The sequence below is a fragment of the Pongo abelii genome, chromosome 11 (assembly GCF_028885655.2).
Source record: "Pongo abelii isolate AG06213 chromosome 11, NHGRI_mPonAbe1-v2.0_pri, whole genome shotgun sequence".
NCBI lineage: Eukaryota > Metazoa > Chordata > Mammalia > Primates > Hominidae > Pongo > Pongo abelii.
In genome coordinates this window covers 135,782,719-135,803,219 of record NC_071996.2, presented here as the reverse complement: position 1 = coordinate 135,803,219, position 20,501 = coordinate 135,782,719, and the positions used below count along the sequence as shown (strand labels likewise).

The window sequence follows — 20,501 nt, the reverse complement described above, 5'->3', positions numbered from 1 at the left end:
GACAGAGAGAGAGAGCGCGCGAGTGCGCCAGAGCTCCGTGTAGGCAGAGAACTCCTGACAGATGTTTCCATCTAAGGTACCCTGATTCACATACTACCAAAAGAGTATAAATTGGTACAACCTCTCTGGAAGGGAATGTGGCAATATGTTTCAGTATTAATCTTAAATATATCCATATCCTTGATGCTGTCATCACCGTTCTAAGACTGTCCTAAGAAAATAATCAGAGATCAGGTCTGATTTATGAACACAGATGGCCATGGTACTATTATTTGTAGTACCAAAAAAATCAGGATCTAATTTAAATATTCAAAATTGGGGAGTGGCTGAATGTGTAAAAGTATATTCATATGACAGAATATTATGTAGGTATTATAATGTTTTAGAAGATTTTTTAATGACATAGGAAAAACTCATTAGGTAATATTAAAGAGCAGAATATAAATAAAAACTATACATATGTTATGCTAGCCACCCTTCCCTCCTGCTATGAAGTGGTAAGGGGCAAATGCACAAGGAATTATACCAAAATATTAACCATGGTTATTTCTGGGTGATGGGACTATAAGTGATTATGATTTTTTCTTTATATTCTTGTATTTTCTAAATTTTCTAACATGAGAACATATTACTTTTATGATAAAGCTTCCTTCCTAAAGGAAGAAGAGGGGACTGGAGAGGCCTAGTTATGGAAATCATCATCTCTCTTCTCGACCTCCACCCCGGTGGTGTTCCCAGGTGGTACTACCACGTGCCTAACTGGAAACCTGATTCCCTGATCCTAGCCTCTGATCCTGCCTCTCCCCTCCGCATCTAATCAAGAGAGTCAATTTGCCACAGGCTTGTCGATTTTCCTTCCTCTCGGGTCGGTCTATCATCTTCTCTCACCCCACGGTCCCTACCTCAGGTTAGGCCCTCATCATTTCTCTCTTGGATTATAAACTTCCTCTATTCTATTCACTTTCGGGAGGCTCTTTCTAAAACCCAGTTCTGGTCATGTCACTTACATATTTAAAATCATTCCATAGCTGCCCTGGCTCATTCCTACAGACTCCAAGGCCTAGCCTGTGTCTCCTCTAGCTCCTCTCTCTCTCTCTCTGCACCCTACACCACACACCCCGGAACAATCTGCCATTTCTTATCCCTCCCATGCTTGTACCAGCAGTTTGCTTGCCTTTGCAGCCTGGCTAGACCCTCAAGTCTTTTAAAAGGCCTAATGCCCCACTACTTCTGCTGGAAAATCTTCCCTGAACCCCTGAGACTGAGCTGGTCTTCTCCAAGACAGCTCACTGCACTCTGGGCAGAGTTCTGTCACATCACTTTACATTTTCTGTGTGGCCTGCTGGCTCTCTCATTATTGTCCTATATTATTTATAGAAAAGCTCTACGACTAAGAAAACAGAATGATTCTACAAATATACTCAACCCTGTGATCAATAGCTTCCTCGTGTGTTTAAGTGACAACATAAATAATAAGACCAAGGAAGAGCCAGACAGGATAAACGTACCCATCCTTCTTACCTTGGATCAAATATACGGTACAAATATTAAACAGCAGAGCTGGAATGCTCATTTCTTGAAAGCGACTGTATTGGAGAGAAGGAACAGAAACAGATTCAACAAAACATACAGCTACATTTGGCAATGGGGGCAGTGTGGGGGAGAAATGCTATACAGTTTCCTTAGCGCTACATTTCGCTATGAGCAGTCCCCACCTTCAGCGCACCTACAAGAGGCAGAGCCAGCATCTCTGCAAGTGGGCTTGGGAGGGATGGAGACCTGACTGTGAAGAGCTGCTGAGCTTGCAGAAGTGGGAAATGAGAACCCCTGCTCCCTTTTGCTTCAGGCTAATTAAAGTGACCTGCCTGTAAATGGAATAAGGGAACTGATGCTAAACTGATTCACTCCTCTACTCCCCGCCTCCAATTGGACTGGATAAGCGTGGTACTAATCAAAGGAATAATTTACCTAATTGCATGAAGCCATCCTGAGAGTTAACTTAGCACGACTGTTCTCCACTACCCAGCCTGGCTTCCCTGTGAAGCGATGATGAGCTGCTAAAAGCTCACTGGATAGCAGGGCTGAATTACTAGCTGGCTGTTTAAGCAGAGGTCAGCGAAGTATGGACCACAGGCCAAACCTGCTTTTGTATGACCCATGAGCTAAGACTGGTTTATGCATTTTTAAATGGCTGAAAAATAATCAAAGGAAGAACAATATTTTGTGATGTGTGAAAACTATATAAAATTCAAATCTCAGTGTTCTTAAAGTTTTGTTGAAACACAGCCACGTTTATCCATTTAAAGCAACGCTGGTGTTTTCACACTACAACAGCAGAGCTGAGTAGCAGAGACAGAGACTGCACGGCCCACAAAGCCTAAACTATTTACTATCTGGTCCTTTACAGAAAATATCCGTCAATCCCTGCCTTAAAGGCTAGGTCAGGTAAAAGTCATACATAACAGCATTCCACTGCAGCTTCGGTCCCAGGGTATTTAAAAATAATTTCCATTAACAAGGCTATCTTTACAATCAAGTCCACTCAAAGAAACTGCCTGCAGTTTGGGTTTCAAAATTGCGCCAAGTAGGATTTATACAAAATGCAGTTGTGAAGCTCCTGGAGTTGAGAGTAATTTGCCTGGGAAGATGGTAACATCAGGTTTTCTCCACCACTACTTCAACTTCCTCTGAATTCCCAAAGTCAGTGACCCAGAAGGAACTGCTCACATCCCCTAACTACCTGTCAGGGGATCCATGATGGTGCACAGCTTCCTGCAAACCTCATGCTTATTTTACGTGGAAGCCCTCAAACAGAGTGGCTTCTGGGTACTGCCACCTGACTGATGAGGAAGAGGCTGGAGAGAGAACCCCAGCAGGCAGCAGGTGTAGCTTCCTAAAATCAGTCAATATTCCCAAGACACTTTCATAATGGGATTCTTCTGGCACTTGCCACCCTCCCTTGGCATCTTTTCTGAATGCCATGGCTAAGAAGCCTGAGGCCTTGTCTTCACATTATAGTCAGGCAGTCTCTGTAAAGGACCTAAGTGGGAAGGTGCCTGAGAACAGGCTTTGTGTCCCAATAAACAGAAGTGCCAGGGGACTCTGTGACTCCTACCCGCAAAGTCTATTAGTTGGGCCTGAATCACTGAGCAAGAACCAGGCAGAGAGCAAATATCGCACAGTTCCCCTTCTCCCAAAGCTCAAGATTTGGATATGATTATAAACCATTATGATTCCTTTTACTACATTATGATTCCCACAGTTCCCCTTCTCCCAAAGCTCAAGATTTGGATATGATTATAAACCATTATGATTCCTTTTACTACATTATGATTCCCACAGTTCCCCTTCTCCCAAAGCTCAAGATTTGGATATGATTTTAAACCATTATGATTCCTTTTACTACAAACATAAAAAAGTCTGGGCCCCTGTTATGGGAGCTCCCTTTTCAGAAGTGAGAGACATATGTTATAAATAAACAAAATAAAACAAACATCTATGTTAAGTCCAAGAATTAACTTAGCAGCAGAAAACATGGAGATAGAAGAAACTACCTGGAAGGGGTATTACTCAACCCATCCAACCAAAAAGCACAAGAATGCATTTGGTATCTGCATTTGCTTTCTAAGCAATCAAACAAAGGAGTCATTCATGTACCTAGAACCTCTTTAGAACTAGGTTGAACTGTAGGTAAAGGAGACATTTGGAGCAGGTAATCCTACCTGGAAGGCAGTGCTTCCCTATCTGTTTCCCATCACAGTTCTAGGATATGAACTAGTATATACATATGCTAATATATGACAGCACACTAGGGTAGACAAGACTGCTAGTAGGTGGCCCTCACGGAACTGGAGCCAGATTAGGTGGCCCTGAGGGCTGAGGCTCACTATCTCAGACATGGGCTAGGCAGCTCCAGTCTAAGTTGCCAACTGCAAATACACAATGGTCAAGTTGCTCTACAGTTCTGAGGCTATGACTTCTGAACTAGTAGGTCCTTAACTCAACAAACAATCACCATACTAGTGCCGCACACTCAGCCCCCATTCATTCTGAAAGTCATCATGGTAAACTGACTTCTTGGAAAGGTGAAACTTGTGGTTTACACACTTATTCTGAACCTAAGGGCATGATGTGTAAATAAATGGTACCCCCTCGCACAGACTCATCTCTAATTGAGGCTAGCTTAAATGGACTTTTTTTTTTATTTTTTATTTTTTAAAGGACTGCCACCAAAAGCACAGACATAGTGGTCTGAGGCAAACAAAGCATCAGAGAACAATTCCAAACAGTAGGCTACTCAAAAAAGCACCAAGGAAAAATGGATTTTTGTGAGGGCAAGGCAGGCAGTAGGGGCAGGAGAACAAATGCAGTGACTTCTGAATAAGGCCATTTAGCTGATTTATAAATGACCTCACCAGAGCCCTTTGCTGTGGGAGATTGATGTGCTCCTCCTTCCAAAGCTGGGGTCCATGGACTTGTTTTCGGGGGAAACAAGGAATCAACTCCAAGGGTGCAAAGCCCTTATTTTCAAACCTTAATTAACTGGAACCTAATTAGGACCTCAGAGGGTTTTCTTTCCACTTAAAAGGAAAATGTTTTTCTCTCTCAAGTCAGCATGGTGTAAATGAAGGCAAAGTGAACACAGGGCAATTTGAATTTCTTGCATATAAGCAACTCACTTAACCTTTAGGGGCTTCAGCTCTCTAACTGATAAATTGAGAAGGCCAATAGAGACAGATTCCAAAGCCATTTTCAGCAATAAAACTCTGATTCTGAGACATGCCAACAGATCTTTATCTATCAATAATCTGAGATCATTCTTCTATTTTGACAACTATACCCCATCCTCATATGAGCTGGGATCACCTGACAGTCTTCTATAGTTTTTAGAGTATTTCATATATTTAATTCAACTGAACTTTGCAACAAACTGGTGGGGTAAAGTCTCTAAAATGTTATGACATTAAAAAAAAAAATGTTATGACAGAAACTTTCCTGTGATGTGCTTCAGCAGCCACTGGTTGGTTATTCTAGAAGTTAGAAAAAGAAGAGAATCAAACAGAGGAAGACAAACCCATCACTAAATGTTTTAATTTATACAGATGTATATTCATCCACTAATTTTTTGTAAATGTAAGGCTTTCAAAAAGGGAATGCTAACCAGAATTCTACATAGTCTTTTCTGAATAAACCACACTCACAATTCACAGTTCATACGTTATCATTTGGTTTCTTTAAAAAGAATGAGAATTTAGACATTTATGAAGCAATTTGAATACAGAATGCTTAATGGGTTCTGTAATTATCCCCTGTTTTACAACTGAATTTTTAAAGACTTATCCTTATCCAGGTCTTTCCAAAACATTTAACTTAGTTTTTATAAAAACAACAGCTTCTTTTTTATGTTCATATTTGATCGGTTTCCCTGATATTTAGTTAAACTGCATAATTACAACAAGTACAACTGGCCTAGCCAGGTTTGAGAATACACATACCACTCCCCTGGTGGGGGCCAAGGGAGAAGGCAGTACCAGACAGCCGGTGCCACCTGCTGCATCACTGATCACCGCGTTTTACAGAGGGAAGGATGAGCACTGGCTGAGATATTGTGGGGCTGGACTAGAGCTGGGGGAGGGAGGTCAGGGATAGAGAGACAGATTTTGGCTCGTTAGCATCCAGTTAGTAGTTAGAATCACAAGAGGTCACTCAGGGTGGGAGTATGGATAGAGAAAGAACAAAGGTCAGGTAGATCCCGGGGAATGCCAACCCTGAAGTGGTGGACAGAAGAGGCTTCTGCAAAGGGGGCCAGCAGGACATTACTGGAGATGTACAAAGAGAAACGGAGAACCAGGAGGTGGGTTTCAAAGGGGCTGGTGCAGGTCAGAAGTCTAAGAAGCAAGAACTGTAAAGTGTCCTTGGACTTGACAATCAGGCAGCCACCTGTAAATGAGAAACAGAGTGTGTTCACACTCCCGTGAATGATTTCTTAAAGGAAGGAAAGTAGGTATTCTGTAATCCCCTATGTCTTTAGTTTCTCTTCCACCACGTCTGCTGTCTTCTTCAGCGTCCACTCTGCCTCTTGTCTCCCTGTCAGCATTTTCATGCAGACAGGCCTGCTCAGGCTGCCCGAACCCAGGCTGGGGAAGGAGGAGCAGGAGAACTCCAGAGGCTACCCTGACTCTGCCACGCACAGGCAGGACAGGTCATCCACTGGTCCCAACGGCAGCCACTTCTTCCTAGGCCCAGGGCAGCACCTATTTGCAATGCCTGCTAAGAAGCATTTGTGCAAGTCTGTTGCAAAAGGGAGGATAAAATCAGAACTTCAATCAGAAGGCTTCACAAGGCCTTTCAGATTTCTCCCAGCTGACAGGCTCAGGAAAAGAAGTCTGCATGAGGCGGTCTGGTGAACAGTTCCACGTTCCTACCCACCTCATTTCAGACATGTGGAAACTTCCCAGAGCACACAACAAGCAAGGAAGGAGAGTTTGGGTGAGAAATATAAATGAAGGAGAAAAAAAGTCCACAATACAAAACATAGTCTCTGCTCTGTAGTATACTGACAAGCAATGAAAAAAGAAATCCTGGGTCCTAACAGTTACCGACTCTCAGACACGGAAATTCAGGGAGGTTTAAGTGACAGCTACCTAAGTCCCAGAGGGCTGCCAGCAAGGCTGTGAGACTTCAGAGTTATCAATAACAATCCAGGCCAATGTGTTCTTCAATAGCCAATGTTCTATAGCAGGGGTCCCCAACCGCCGGGCCATGGGCCATACTGGTCCATGACCTGTTAGGAACCAGGCCGCACAGCAGGAGGTGAGCAGTGAGTGAGTATGACCACCTGAGCTCCGCCTCCTGTCAGATCAGTGGCAGCACTAGATTCTCATAGGAGCTCAAACTCGATTGTGAACTGTGCATCCGAGGGATCTAGGCTGCATGTTCCTTATGAGAATCTAACTAATGACTGATGATCTGAAGTGGAAGTTTCATCCCGAAACCATCCCCCACCCCTGGTCTGTGGAAAAATTGTTTTCCATGAAACTGGGCCCTGGTGCCCAAAACAATGGGACCGCTATTCTACAGTCTCCTCAGTTCTCTGCTTCTTCAGATATTAATCTGGAATTTGTAAACAAATAACTCTTTTTTGGGAGATGAGGTATAAGAAGAAATACTTTTTTTCCAAGCCTTCATATCAGATACCGGTCAGCTGCCTCCTAAATTTCCGTGTCTCCTATCCTTGCCTCCATTAAAGAACAGGTTTGAGTAGAGACCTGAGGTGAGGATCACAGACTGGACACAGCCTTACAAGGGAAGACCAGCTGGGGGTTTTGGTCAGAGCCACCCACACAGACCTACTCTTTGCCTTGGCTCATGTCATTAGGCCTCGTGTACCTGTGGAATCATACAAAATGCAGAATATTTTGCATAATATCCTGTATTTGGAGAATGAATGGGAGTGAGTTCCTGCCGGCCTCAGAGAACATGATTTTAGTGTGGTGTCTGGGGCAAGGAGAAGGAAGGAAGAGTCTAAGCCTGCCAAGCTGCCCTCATCCACGCTGGGTTCAGGCACGAGTCAAATCTGTTGGCTACACTAAAAAAACACGTACTGACCTGATCCAAACGAAGTGCGCCATCCACAAAGCGCTGCTGGCGTAATTGCTTGGCAATTCCGTGGAGATTCAAGACGGCCTGGTGTACCTCCTCGCTGCTATGCTCTGGGGAAATGGGGGGCAGCTCTTTCGCAGGGATTTTCTCAGTCGGGTTTTCAATCATGCTCTGTGCATGCTCGTAGCTAAGTTTGGTGCAGGAGCAGATGATGGTCCGGCCAAACCATTCATCAAGGATCTGCAAAGATGGACAGATTACGAGGGAATTGTGAGGACAAATGTTTTTCAGGTTTTTCTTCCTTCAACCATTCATCCATACACATTCAACAAAGATTTATTGAGCACTGACTGTGTGCTCGGAATGGTGGCAGGTTCAGGCTAGGCACCCAGATGAATCAGAGATGGAAGCTGCTGCCCTCAGGGAGCTTAGTCTCCACCTGGCTTGGAATTAATCCAATGGGCACTGGATGCCTATGGACGGTCCCCAAGCACACCAGTGGCACAGGCAAGGCATGCTGGAGGCTTTTTCATTAGTTTCTGTGAGTGGGCATCAATGTCGACACTGAGGGGAGTAGAGGAGAGAGCTGCCAACAACGTGGCAGACAGGGACTCTGTGGGCTTGGGAACAGCTCGGATGTGGAGTGAGGGAGAAGGGGAAGGCGGGGACACTGACAGAAAGAGTGAACACAGGTGGAGAAGCAGGATGAGGCTAGAAAGAGAAAACCCATTCTGACTTTTCCATTTGGGGCACATATGTAGAGACAGAAGTCTAGAACAGGCTTCTCAATCTTGGCACTGTTGGGCTGAATAATTCCTTGTTGGCCAGGGGGCTGAACTGTATATTATAAAATGTTCAGCAGTATCCCTGGCCTCTATCCACTGGATGTCAGGAGCACCTCTCCCTACCAAGTTGATAATCAAAAATGTCTCCAGACATGGACAAATGTCTTCTGGGGGAAAGCTGGCCCAGGCTGAGAACCACTGGGCTTGAAGGAGATATACCCAAGTTTAGTGGTGGTGCCAGCTGAGCGGCGGGATTACCACTGAGGTGCATTGTATTATTTTCACTTTTCTGTATTTTGTATAATAAATATGTATTACTTTTAAAACAAAAAAAGGACATTAAAACATCTTGGGGACTCCTGGGTCTGAGGTTCAGGGAGAGATGTAGGTGAGGGGATCTGGCAGGCATTTGGATGTGGGCCTGGGCCGTCTGGAGGTGGAACGATCTATGGAAGAAAGGGCGGTTGGGAGAGGCGAGGCTGCTTGGCCTAACACCTCCTTCATGTTAAGGAGAGAAGAGAAGCCAGGGAATGAAAACAGTAGAAAAACAAGAGAGCCGAGAGAGACAGGACAAAAACCAGGAGTGACCGATGTTAGGAAAAGCAGGAGAAAAGAGCTTTAAGAAAGGGGACTCAAAGACAACACAGGGCACTCAGAGAGCAATTGCTATGAGACAGGCATTGTTCACACTCTCCATATGGCAACTATTTAATTCTCATAACAGTGCTATGAGGTAGGAATTTTGCTATCCTCTTCTTCAGTTGAGGAAACTAAGACATAGAGAAATTAAGGAATTTGCCCAAAGTTACACTGCTAGAGACTGGCAAAGCTGGGAACTGAACCCAGGCAGTCCAGCCCTAGAGTGTCTCTAAACCACAAGTGTATGTCCAATGCCACTTGGATGTCAAGGAGGAGAAAACAAAGACAAGCTCCTGGCATTGAGCATTTGCTGGCTGGTGGTGTTTATGAAGGCTATTTTAGGAAAATATAGGACAGAGGCAGAGTCACACTGCAAAGGTTTAAGGCATGTACTGTAAATGGGTTCTGGAGATGCTGTGAGGAGGGCTCTAGCTCTTCTCACTCCCAGGGCAGCCAGAGCTTCAGCCTCCCATCAGCCTCGTGCACACGTCCCCAGTGCTACTCAAACAGCAACATCTTCTGTGTGTGACATGACATGAAAAAACCTGGGAAGCACCGGGTTAAGGATAGGTGGGGGCATCGGAAGTGGAGGCAATGCAACCAGTGTGGATGACCACTTCCAAAAGAACAGGAGGGAAGGAGCGCTTTGGAATGAGCAGAACAGAGGGCTGTGTGGCAGTTGCAGGGTAAAGAAGAGAAACCAGCATTGAAGGAAGACTGAAGACACAAGAGAACAAAAGGGATCTTGGGCCAAGTGGAGGCCATCCATCCCGGACAGAGGAAGCGCGGCCTGGTGCGGAGGAAGGAAGGAAGGAAAGGGCAGGAGACCCTGAGGGGAAGAGGAGGGAAGCTGAGAGCATGACTATCACAGAACCCCAATCTATGTAGTTGAGCATGAGGCAAAGAACAAAGGAGGCTAGGTGGAGTTTGAGGGCCTGAGGAGAATGGAAAAGCTCTGGATAAACGCGTGGAAGTCTATTTTCTGTGCAAGAAAAGGGAGGGAGCACCAGTCAAGAGTAGAACATTTTACCTTTTAACCTGGGCTTGCAGACATCCCCCTTGCCTTGCTCTTCATCAGCCAACCCTTCTGTTCACAAGCTCTCAGACAATGCTTTCCGAAAAAGCCAATTGAAGAGTATGTAGGCATTCCCCATGGGGAAGGACTGAGCCCAGCCCAGGTGCTGTTCACACCACAAAGCCTCCAGGGAATACAGCTTCTGCCCTGGAAGGCTGGAGAGACCACTTTGGTACCCTCACCCTCCCTTAAAGGAAGAATCAATACTCTTGAAAAATGGCAGCCATGGGGTAGAGGAAAAGAATGGTGGCAACTACTCACATTTTTATCCAGAGCAAAGTCTTATAAGAATCTTGAATGTGTAATCACTGACTTTAACTTTTCTTTTAAAAAAATCCTGAAACTATTCTTTCCATATTATTCCAAGAACTACCACTATCCAAAGATATAAGGGATTCAAATAATCTCACAAATCTTCCACTGTGGCAAGCAGGTCTGAATTTGGCTCTCAGGAAGCATGTGGGTGCTGTGGGCAAAAGCAACTGTAGAGTCAATTCCAGGTACCACCTGACAGTCCCAGTGGGGAATGCCACGTGCAGGTCTCCAGAAGAGTGTGAAGAGCCCCTTTTAGGCTCAGCCAGGCTTGTCCTCTTCGCACATCCACATTTCCTGAAGAGCTGCTCCAGCCTCCTCTGGAATGACAGGGCCATGACCTCTTCATTCTTGTGGTCTGAAGGGTTTCCCCTGGTGATTTAGCTTGCTTCCTTTTCTACATTTCATTCCAAACCCAGTCACTCCTCCTGTGTGTCTACATTGGGCTGTACAGTCTGCCTTCAGCATGCTCAGGGAAAGTCAGTTTCAGTTCTATTCCACTGTTCTCTTTCACATTTCACAAGTGGTCTGGAGGTTCCCTCCAGCATCCAGCATTCACGTCACAGGGTCTGCAGTCTCCCAGGGTCTGCGGTCTTTTTCCCTAGTGAATGCTCCAGCACAGGGCAACCACTGCACCCTGATCGGGCATTTGCTTTCACGTAAACCATGGGTCAAGAACTGCTTTCAACATCTAGTGAATTTTGGCCAAGCACGGTGGCTCATGCCTGCAATCTCAGTACTTTGGGAAGTCAAGGCGGGTGGACTGCTTGACGTCAGGAGTTTGACATCCTGGCCTGGCCAACACAATGAAACCCCATTTCCACAAAAAAACAAAAACAAAAGCAAAAATTAGCTGGGCATGGTGGTGCGCACCTGTAATCCCAACCACTCAGAAAGGTGAGGCATGAGAATTGCTTGAGTCTGGGAGGTGTTGGTTGCAGCGAGCCGAGGTTGTGCAACTGCACTCCAGCTTGGGCGACAGAGTGAGACTCGGTCTCAAAAAAACAAAACAAACAGAAAAAAACTTAGTGAATGCTCCAGGCCCTCTTCCCTGAAATATTTATGCATAAAACGTAGCAGCAAGTTCCACGAGGTTCCCAGACACCCCTGTACCCTGCAGGCCCACGTCTTCTGGCTCTAAGCACATCTCTGTAGCTCCCTCTCACCCCTCTGATTGCTGGCCCTGACCAGGAGCCACTTGGAATCCTGAGGTATTCCTAAAATCGATTACCTGAGACTTGTCCAAAGCAGCAGCTTGTCACTGTTTACCAAAGCCTGCTCACCGCCCATGCTGGCACTGGCTATCAGTTCATTTGAGCTCCTTTTTTTTTTCCTTAATGGGCACCTCTACTTTGTTTCCTTATCAGTCAAGACAGATGTCCCTTCCTAACAGCACATAGGAACACCACCAAATTGGAGACTGCAGTGCTGATGATCACTTTCCCATAGCTCTTTTGCTTCACTTCAGTCCTCTTCCTTAACGCCTGCAACCCCGAAAATCCATCCCAACCTTCTCTTTAAATACACGAAGGGCTGAGGTAGAAGCTTGAAGAGCCATCAGGAACTTCCTGCTCAGGCACAGGGACCTCTGGCAGCCAAATCTACTCTGCCTTAACACAATCCAGTGCTTCTGGGAGTCACACCTGACATGTACTAAAAAATGATCAGGCCAGGGAAAGAAGGCCTGAAACCATCTTCTGCAGACGCCAAGCAGAAAAGAAAGGAGTCTGTTGTCATCTGACACAGAGAAAGGCAGCAAGAAAGCAAAGATCCAAATGGATGGGGGGAGGTCCTCAGAATAGCCAACCTCACAGTATGTAAGGCAGGCCTCTCTGTATGGAACACCTAATTACTTTCCAATTTGGAAACTGGATTCACATCAATGCCCAGTGCATAACCAAAGCCAGTGGCAGAAGACAAAAGGACAGAGTTTTTCATGGAAAAAGTAGAAATAGCAGGGGAAGCTTCAGAAACAAAACCCTTCATAAAGAAGATCATGTCTTTCCTCTTTCCTGTCTTTCTTTTTTTTTTTTTTTTTTGAGACACAGTCTCACTCTGTCACTCTGTCGCCAGGCTGGAGTGCAGTGGCATGATCTGGGCTCACTGCAACCTCTGCCTCCCAGGTCCAGGTGATTCTCCTGCCTTAGCCTCCTGAGTAGCTAGGACTACAGGCACATGCCACCATGCCCGGCTCATTTTCTGTATTTTTAGTAGAGATGGGGTTTCACCATGTTGGCCAGGATGGTCTCGAACTCCAGACCTCGTGATCTGCCCGCTTTGGCCTCCCAAAGTGCTGGGATTACAGGCATGAGCCACCACGCCTGGCCCCTCTTTTCTTTCTTAATCACAGGATTTGGGTCACTCTTCTGTAGGCAGGTGAGTTTACTGCACATACTCTGGAATACCACTGTTCAGAATGTCAAATTAAATACAGTGCCAACACTGACTGAAGGCGTATTACTGGGAAAAAACTACTGAGAAAGGAATACATGATTATGTACTAAAGCATTGTAATTCAAGGCCTACCTACTGTACTAAGTAAGAATGGAAGTAGTCTAACACTCGGAGTATTCTTAAACCTACTACTTCTAAAATCTCCTTAACACATCTGGGAGCAGTGCATTGTTCAGCCCATTTTACAGTTGAGAAAACAGGCCAGGAACTTGTCAAAAGTCATATAAACTCCTAAGAGGTGGCCAAGACCAGATCCAGTTAAAGACAGACCCAAAATCTAGTGTTACTTTTATTCCATTTCAGGTGAAGATCATAAATTAGACAGAGGCAGATGATGAAGTAAAATAAACCAAGTATGTCTCAAACACATATCAATTTTCTATATTGATACAAAAGTATGACCACCTCCTTTGAAAATTATTCAGTTCCATTCGAATGTATTTTTAAATTTATCCTCTGAAAAATGTCAGCACCTCATTAAGATATATCTCTGGTTGAAAAAACTGCAAGTGGGGTTAATTTATAATCTTAAATAATTAGGTATAAAATCGCTTTTGCAGGAGCTCCGGGCTTCCGTATGCAAAATATTTTGTTCGAAAAAATATGAGGAAGAAATAAATCTTTTCCTGATTGGAACAAAACCAGGCTGTTTGGAGTGACAGAGGGTGGGAGGGAGGCGGGGTGGATTTTGGCTGCTTCTTAGAGCTACGAACACAGGGCAATCATCCTTAGTAGGGGCAGCCCGGCAGTGAGAGAAATCAAAGGTGCCAAGAAGCAAGTGTCTGAAAAGGACTGGGCCGAGAGAGGACGGGCTGGAAGACAGCAGAGAGAGGCAGGTCATGCCTGTGGTGGAAAGGATGCCAACTTGCTAGGGAAGGTCCTAGTAACTGCAGAGGACAGAGGCAGTGGGGTGGCTAGAGCAAACAAGCGGCTACTCCACAAGCCCCAGTCCTCACACTAGGGCCACCATCACTGAGCCAAGCTCAGGCTTCCCCTGAAAAAGGAAGAGACGAATACAGTAAGATTAAGGTGTGAATATCTAGACTGAAGCACCATTGCACACAATCCACTTATACCCAGCAGAATGCTTGCTTTCTCTTCACAGGTGGCTCACTGCAACTTCTGCCTCCCGGGTTCAAGCAATTCTCCTGCCTCAGCCTCCCAAGTAGCTGGGACTACAGGTGCCCACCACCATGCCTGGCTAATTTCTGTATTTTTAGTAGAGATGGGGTTTCATCATGTTGGCTAAGCTGGTCTTGAACTCCTGACCTCAGGTGCTCTGCCCACCTCAGCCTCCCAAAGTGCTGAGATTAAAGGTATGAGCCACCATGCCAAGCCAAATATTTGTTTATTTATTTATTCATTCATTTATATTTTAGAAACAGGGTCTCGATCTGTTCTCAATCTGATCAAGTGATCCTCCTGCCTCAGCCTCCTAAGTAGCGGCAAGGCAGAGAGAAATTTTGATGTGGAAAGGGGAACTTCAGCAGTTGAAGTTGGCTAGCCTCTCTCATTTCCAAGAAGGAGAAATGAAAGGTACTTGGGAGAATGATGAGTCTTAAAGGAAAGAGGAGTGGAAAGCAAGGTTGAGGTTGGAACCCAAGAAAAAAGGCTTGGAACCTAGTGACAAATAAAAGGATTCCCAAGTAGCACTGAAGGTTCAGCTGAGAAAGCCCCAACTGGTACACAACATAGTTCTACAATGTCCAATTCTCAGAATGGAATGAGTTAAGCAGGGAGGAAAAGATCTGCTCAGCTACAAGGAGGGGGCAGAGGCTTGAAGGATATGAGAAGATAGCAGGTGGGGAAACTCAACCTTGACTGATGTCAGGTCCCTGGAGCTGCGGAGGCGGCCTGCAGCATAGCAGAGAGCTCAGTTATACATAAAAGGCAGCTTCTCTCCTGTGAGCAGCAATGCTCCAGGACGTGAGAGGAGAGGCTGGTTGCAGGAAGACTCTGGAGTCCATGCATTTCCAGCACAGAAGACAGGCAGAAAACAACAAGGAAAAAGTTACCATTGTAAGGGCATTTTATCTTTTATTCTGAATGAGAGATTGTAAAGTTTTAATGGAGAGACAAGCCTTAAGATTCAGAAGGATCACTCTGACAGCTGTATGCAGAGTAGATGATGTGGGGCAAGAGCAGAGGCTGCAAGGACAGTCAGGAGGCCACTGTATTTGTCAAGGCGAGAGAGAATAGCTTGGACGCAGGTATTAGTGCCGGCAGTTAAGGAAGGGGGCTGATTCTGGAGGCATTCAGAAAGCAAAGCAGTGATGACACACTGGCAGACTGGATGCAGATGTAGCATGAGAGAAGACCAAAGTCAAGAATGACCCCATGGTTTTTGACCTAAGTAAATGGCTGAAACAGGCGACTTCCATAGTACACTCCGGGTCCTGACTAATCCTGTATGGCACACAGCAGGGATGTCACAGGAGACGCAAACTGAGGATAGCTAATCAACTGTGAGACCCTTCTTTTATTATTCTGATCTTTGGCCCTAAGATTCTAAGGTTCTAAGGTCTAAGGACTTAGTTACTAAGTCAGAGAATAAGACTCTCACAACCAACATGTGAGAAATATGCTAAAAATAAATTATTCAGCGTTTATTGACCTAAAAGCCTGAGCACTAGCTTAATGAATGCATACATGTCCAAGATTTTCTACTAAAAAAAAATTTAGTAGGCGTTAAGAAAATGTTGGAACAGTCTTTCTATAGCTGACCATGCCTGCTCCAGAAAGTAAGCCATTCCAATAGACTAAGGAAAAATACACAGCTTTCTCCACTTCAACTCCAGGTGAGACTGGTGGCTACGCAGCAGCTGTGGCATGATGCTATTGGCCCTGCTCTTGCTCCTTCTAAGTCCAAACCTTTACGCCAAGAGAAGTCACCACTGCATGCAAAACCAGCCTCAGACTTTGGCCACACAGGCTTCGGAGACCCTCCTCTTCATCACTGGGTTCTTGATGCAGGGCCACCCCTTGCCCGTTGGCCTTCTCTGGCTCCCTCACCCTCCCATCTGGTTCTGAACTTTGTTCCCCCGGCCCTTGCTAAACTCAAGCTTTCCTTGCCAGTGCCTTGAGGAAGGACCATCCCTTGGATGTGAGTCTGGAATCTGACCTCTCATTTCATGCATCTTGATTTGTGGGTAAGAGATACTCATCCCAGGACTAACCAACCAGGTCTACCTCTCATGTGGTCGCTTGGTCTGGGTAGGGTGTTTGGATAACCACAGTACAAGGAGTGTGGTTAGTGGGCTTTGCCCTACAACCCTGTCTCTAGTCCAAACTCTCATTACTTCCGATCTGGCTTGGTTTGCACTGAGGCCCACAGCCCCTCCTGGATCCTGTGCCTACTTCACACCTGCTCTCTAGTCCCTAATGCCAGTGGCCTAGGCACCAGACACTACCTTCAACAGAAACCCCAGAGGCCAACTGAGTTACAGAGTTTGCCACTTTCTAGTGCTTCTTTTATGATCCTCATATTTTAGAAGCTCATTAGATTGGGCAGCTTTTTATTTCTTGGGTCTGACTTTGGCAGGCAAAATTCAGACTCAAAGTTATTTTCTGTTGACTCAAGTTAGCTTTTTTCTATGGGCTTTTATTTTCTGTTTAGTTAAACTTTCACAAAAATAAGCATTTATAAAAATATAAAAGCTACACATGTTTTCAAAAAACATTAGAAAATACAAAAAAGTAGAAAAAATTACTCATAGTTTTACTACCCAAACATAACCGCTATTGGCATTCGATTTTATTTCCTACTGGTCTTTTTCCATTCATTTTTTTCCCCTATGCATGATCCCACCCCCATCAAAATATGATTGCTGGCATACTGTCCTCATAATTCCTTCTTTGTTTTCAGATAGCATTTGCCTCTTAACTCTTAAAAAAATCTTTAAAAGCGTCCTTTTTTTTTATTAACCCGATATTTAAGAGCTATAAAAACCAAATATAATGTGTATAACTTGTTTTGATCCCAATTCAGGCAAATTTGTGGGAGAAAGCAAGGAAATCTATTATGGACTGGGTTCAGAATGACACCAAGGCATTAGTAGTCACTGTTAGGTGTGCTAATGGCATTGTGGTATATAAGAAAATGTCCAAAATTTTTTCAGCTTCATACTAAAATATGTATGAGCAAAATGACATGTCTGTGGTTTGTTTTAAAATACTTTGTCTTGATAGTTGAATCTGGGAGGTGGGGAGGATGAGTTTATTGTGCCCTTTACTTTCATGTATGTTTGAAATTTTTCACAATAAAAATATTAAAGTATACATAGTTCAAATAGTTTTAAAGTATTGTTATGAAAAACAGCAGCCCCCATCCCTCTCTCTTACTTCCCAAGAGTAACTACTTTTACCTCTTTTAAAAGAGTATTTGGATATTAACTTTCTATATAACCTGTCTGCTACTTCCTGATTTTTTTTAGGCATTATTTGCAAATTTTTCACTACAGAAGATAATTTTTTCTTCCATACACACTCCCTCCCCCACCATGCCCACATAACTATTCAAGTCCTTAATCCTCCTAATACATGACAATGATCAGAATTCATTTTATCAATCTACTATTATGGTTACATAAATACTAAGTGTTACTTTTCTTTTCTATACAACTTTTTATTCTCATTGGAATTAATAACCGTCTTTTTATTTGCTTGATTTTTCTGTGTGCTACGTATATTAATCTACCCCAAACTTTCCACCAACCATCCATTTGGTTCTCAAGGTATGGTCCATGTACCCCTAGGGATCCCTGAGACCCTTCCAGGAGTCCAGGAGGTTAAAACTATTTTCATAAAAATACTAAGGCAGTGTTTGTCCTTTCCACATGCTGACATTTACACTGGTGGCACAAAAGCCCTCGTGGGTAAAGCGGCTGCCTTGGTGCAAATCTGACAATGGCACCCAGCACACCTGTGGCTACTGCATGCACTCCAATACCTCATACTCGTATCGAACAACCGAATGCTCTGGACAGAGGAGTAAAAATTATTAATTTTATGATGTCTCAACCCTTGATTGCTTGTCTTTTTCACTTTTGCTGCATGTAGAGGTACGCTGGTGGTCTTGAGGAAAAGCATATACATAACTGAGTCGTGAAGTGAACCCATTGCTCATTTTATGGAACACCATTTTTACTTGAAGGAACAACTGACAAACAAACTATAGTTTAGATTTGGGTATTTTGGGGAGAATGAGAGAGAGCACACTCTCTGGTGTCTGTTTTTTTTTTTTTCCCCACACGAGGTCTCACTACGTTGCCCAGGCTGTGCAATCCTCTTGCCTCAGCCTCCCAAAGTGCTGGGATTAAGGACATGAGCCACTGTGCCCAGCCCTTTTTTTTTTTTTTTTTTTTTTTTTGAGATAGAATCTCACTCCCATTGCCCAGGCTGGAGTGCAGTGGTGTGATCATGGCTCATTGCAGCCTTGACTTCCCAGGCTTAGGTGATCCTCCCACCTGAACCTCCTGAGTAGCTGGGACTACAGGTGCATGCCACCACATCTGGCTAATTTTTGTGTTTTTAATAGAGACAGGGTTTCAATATGTTGCCCAAGCTGATCTCGAACTCCTGGGGTCAAGCAATCTGCCCGCTTCGGCCTTCCAAAGTGTTGGAACTACAGGCGTGAGCCACTGTGCCTGGTCCAACCAACTTTTGAGAAATTATTAAAGTTTGGTGTAGTACAAAAATGAACAGCCACAATTATCTGAAAAAGTTATTAAAATGCTCCTTTCTTTTCCAGCTACATATCTACATAGCAACCAAAACAACTGATTCCAACAGACAGAATGTAGAAGCCCATGAGAGGATCCAGCTTAGCGTCTTCTTTTCTTTTATTTTTTTCAGACGAAGTTTCACTCTTACTGCCCAGGCTGGAGTGCAATGGCACGATCTCAGCTCACCACAACCTCCGCCTCCCGGGTTCAAGTGATTCTCCTGCGTCAGCCTCCCAAGTGGCTGAGATTATAGGTACCCGCCACCAGGCCCAGCTAATTTTTTGTATTTTTAGTAGAGATGGGGTTTCACCACATTGGCCAGGCTGGTCTTGAACTCCTGACCTCAAGTGATCTACCTGCCTCGGCCTGCGAAAGTGCTAGGATAACAGGCGTGAGCCACCACACCTGGCACTTAGCATCTTCTTTAAGACAGACCTGAAGGACAGTGTAGAAGCTGTGACAGGGATACTGACTATCTGGCCCTTTACAGGAAAAGTCTGCCAGCCCTGATCTAAGTGATTCCTTCACTTCTTTCCTGTATTGGATTATTTGTTTTCTGGGTCCCATGTCTTCCTCTTTCTTCATTTACTCCTTCATTTTGGTGAAGCACATCTTCTGGTGGCTTTCTGAGAAAGGGTGTATGAGATGGACACTTTTGTTGATGCCTTGTATGTCTGAAAATGTCCTTTACTACCCTTTTTATTGATAGCTTCGTTGGGTACAGAATTTTGGCATGGAGATCACAGTCCTTCAGAAATTAGAAAGCTTTGCTTCACGGTCATCTAATTTCTAGGGTTGTGGTAGAAAAGTCTGAAGTTATTCTGACTTCCGATTTTATTGTATGTCTTTTCTTTGTCCACAGTGTTCTGAAATTTTATAATGATGTGTCTTGATTATGTGTCTCCACCCCTGTGCTAGGCAGTTACCCTTTCAATATGGAAAATCACATCTTCCAGGAATGGGGCATTTCCTAAAATTATTTTGTTGATCATTTCTTTTCCTCTGTTTACTTTGTTCTCTATTTCTGGAACGGTCATTGAACAGATATTGTATCTCTTGGACTAGTCTTCTAATTTTTTGTCTTTTCTATCTCTTTTTGGGACAACTCCTCAACTTTACCTTTCAGTAGGAATCTTGAATCTTTAATTCTTCTAACCTGTGTTTAATTTGCAAGAGCTCTTTTTTTCCCTCCAAATGTTTCCTTTTTAAAGTATCAAGATTTTGATACAGCTACTTTCTTTTTTAAAAAAATTCCCTAAAGATATAAGTGATAATTTCTTTTCCCTGATAGTGTGTTTTGTTCTAGTTACTTTTTCCTGTTTACTTCCTGTTTGTTTACTTCGTTTCCTATTTGTTTACTTCTTTCCTGTTTTGTTTGTACTCCAGTTGAATTACACATATACTTAAGAGCCCAAGGGCTAAGTGTAAACTCTGGACAGAGTTTCATCAAAGTAAAATAAAGCTATTGTTGAAACAATGCATTAGTAATAGCCTCCCTATTTCACATTAGAAGCTTCCCTCGGGTTGTCTCTTCATACATGGAAATGAAATCCTAAAAAGCTCTGATTGTGTGGGTGAAGCTTATTGTCTGTAAGCTTTACCGTAGGGAAAGACAGCTGGGCTGCTGATTGGGAAACTCTTAAGGTTAGTATCTTTATATTTTTATTCCTCACTATTCAGATTCCTCAGAGATTTTCCCATGTCCCGACTTATGGATATAGGCCTGGCGACCAGAATTCTGGGGCTGGCAGCAAAAAGAAAGCTGACACTCTTAACATTCAGTATGCCAACATCCACTCAATCTCCCCCAAGGTGTCACTGCCATCAAGCATGTTTGATGTCCTCTAGTTCAGACACCTCTTACTTTACCCTGTCTAGAGAACACATTTCTGATCTTCCACTAAGTTATAG

General features: G+C 44.1%; 1 protein-coding gene across 2 annotated transcripts in view; it reads right to left on the bottom strand.

Moving 5' to 3' along the window:
* DIS3L2 (DIS3 like 3'-5' exoribonuclease 2) overlaps positions 1-20,501 on the bottom strand; it is a 375,419-nt gene that overhangs the window by 66,374 nt on the left and 288,544 nt on the right. For both annotated transcript variants that reach the window (XM_063713123.1, XM_024243284.3), the window contains exon 13: positions 7,609-7,842. In XM_063713123.1, coding sequence (XP_063569193.1) covers positions 7,609-7,842 — 234 coding nt within the window. The remainder of the gene's footprint in view (positions 1-7,608; positions 7,843-20,501) is intronic.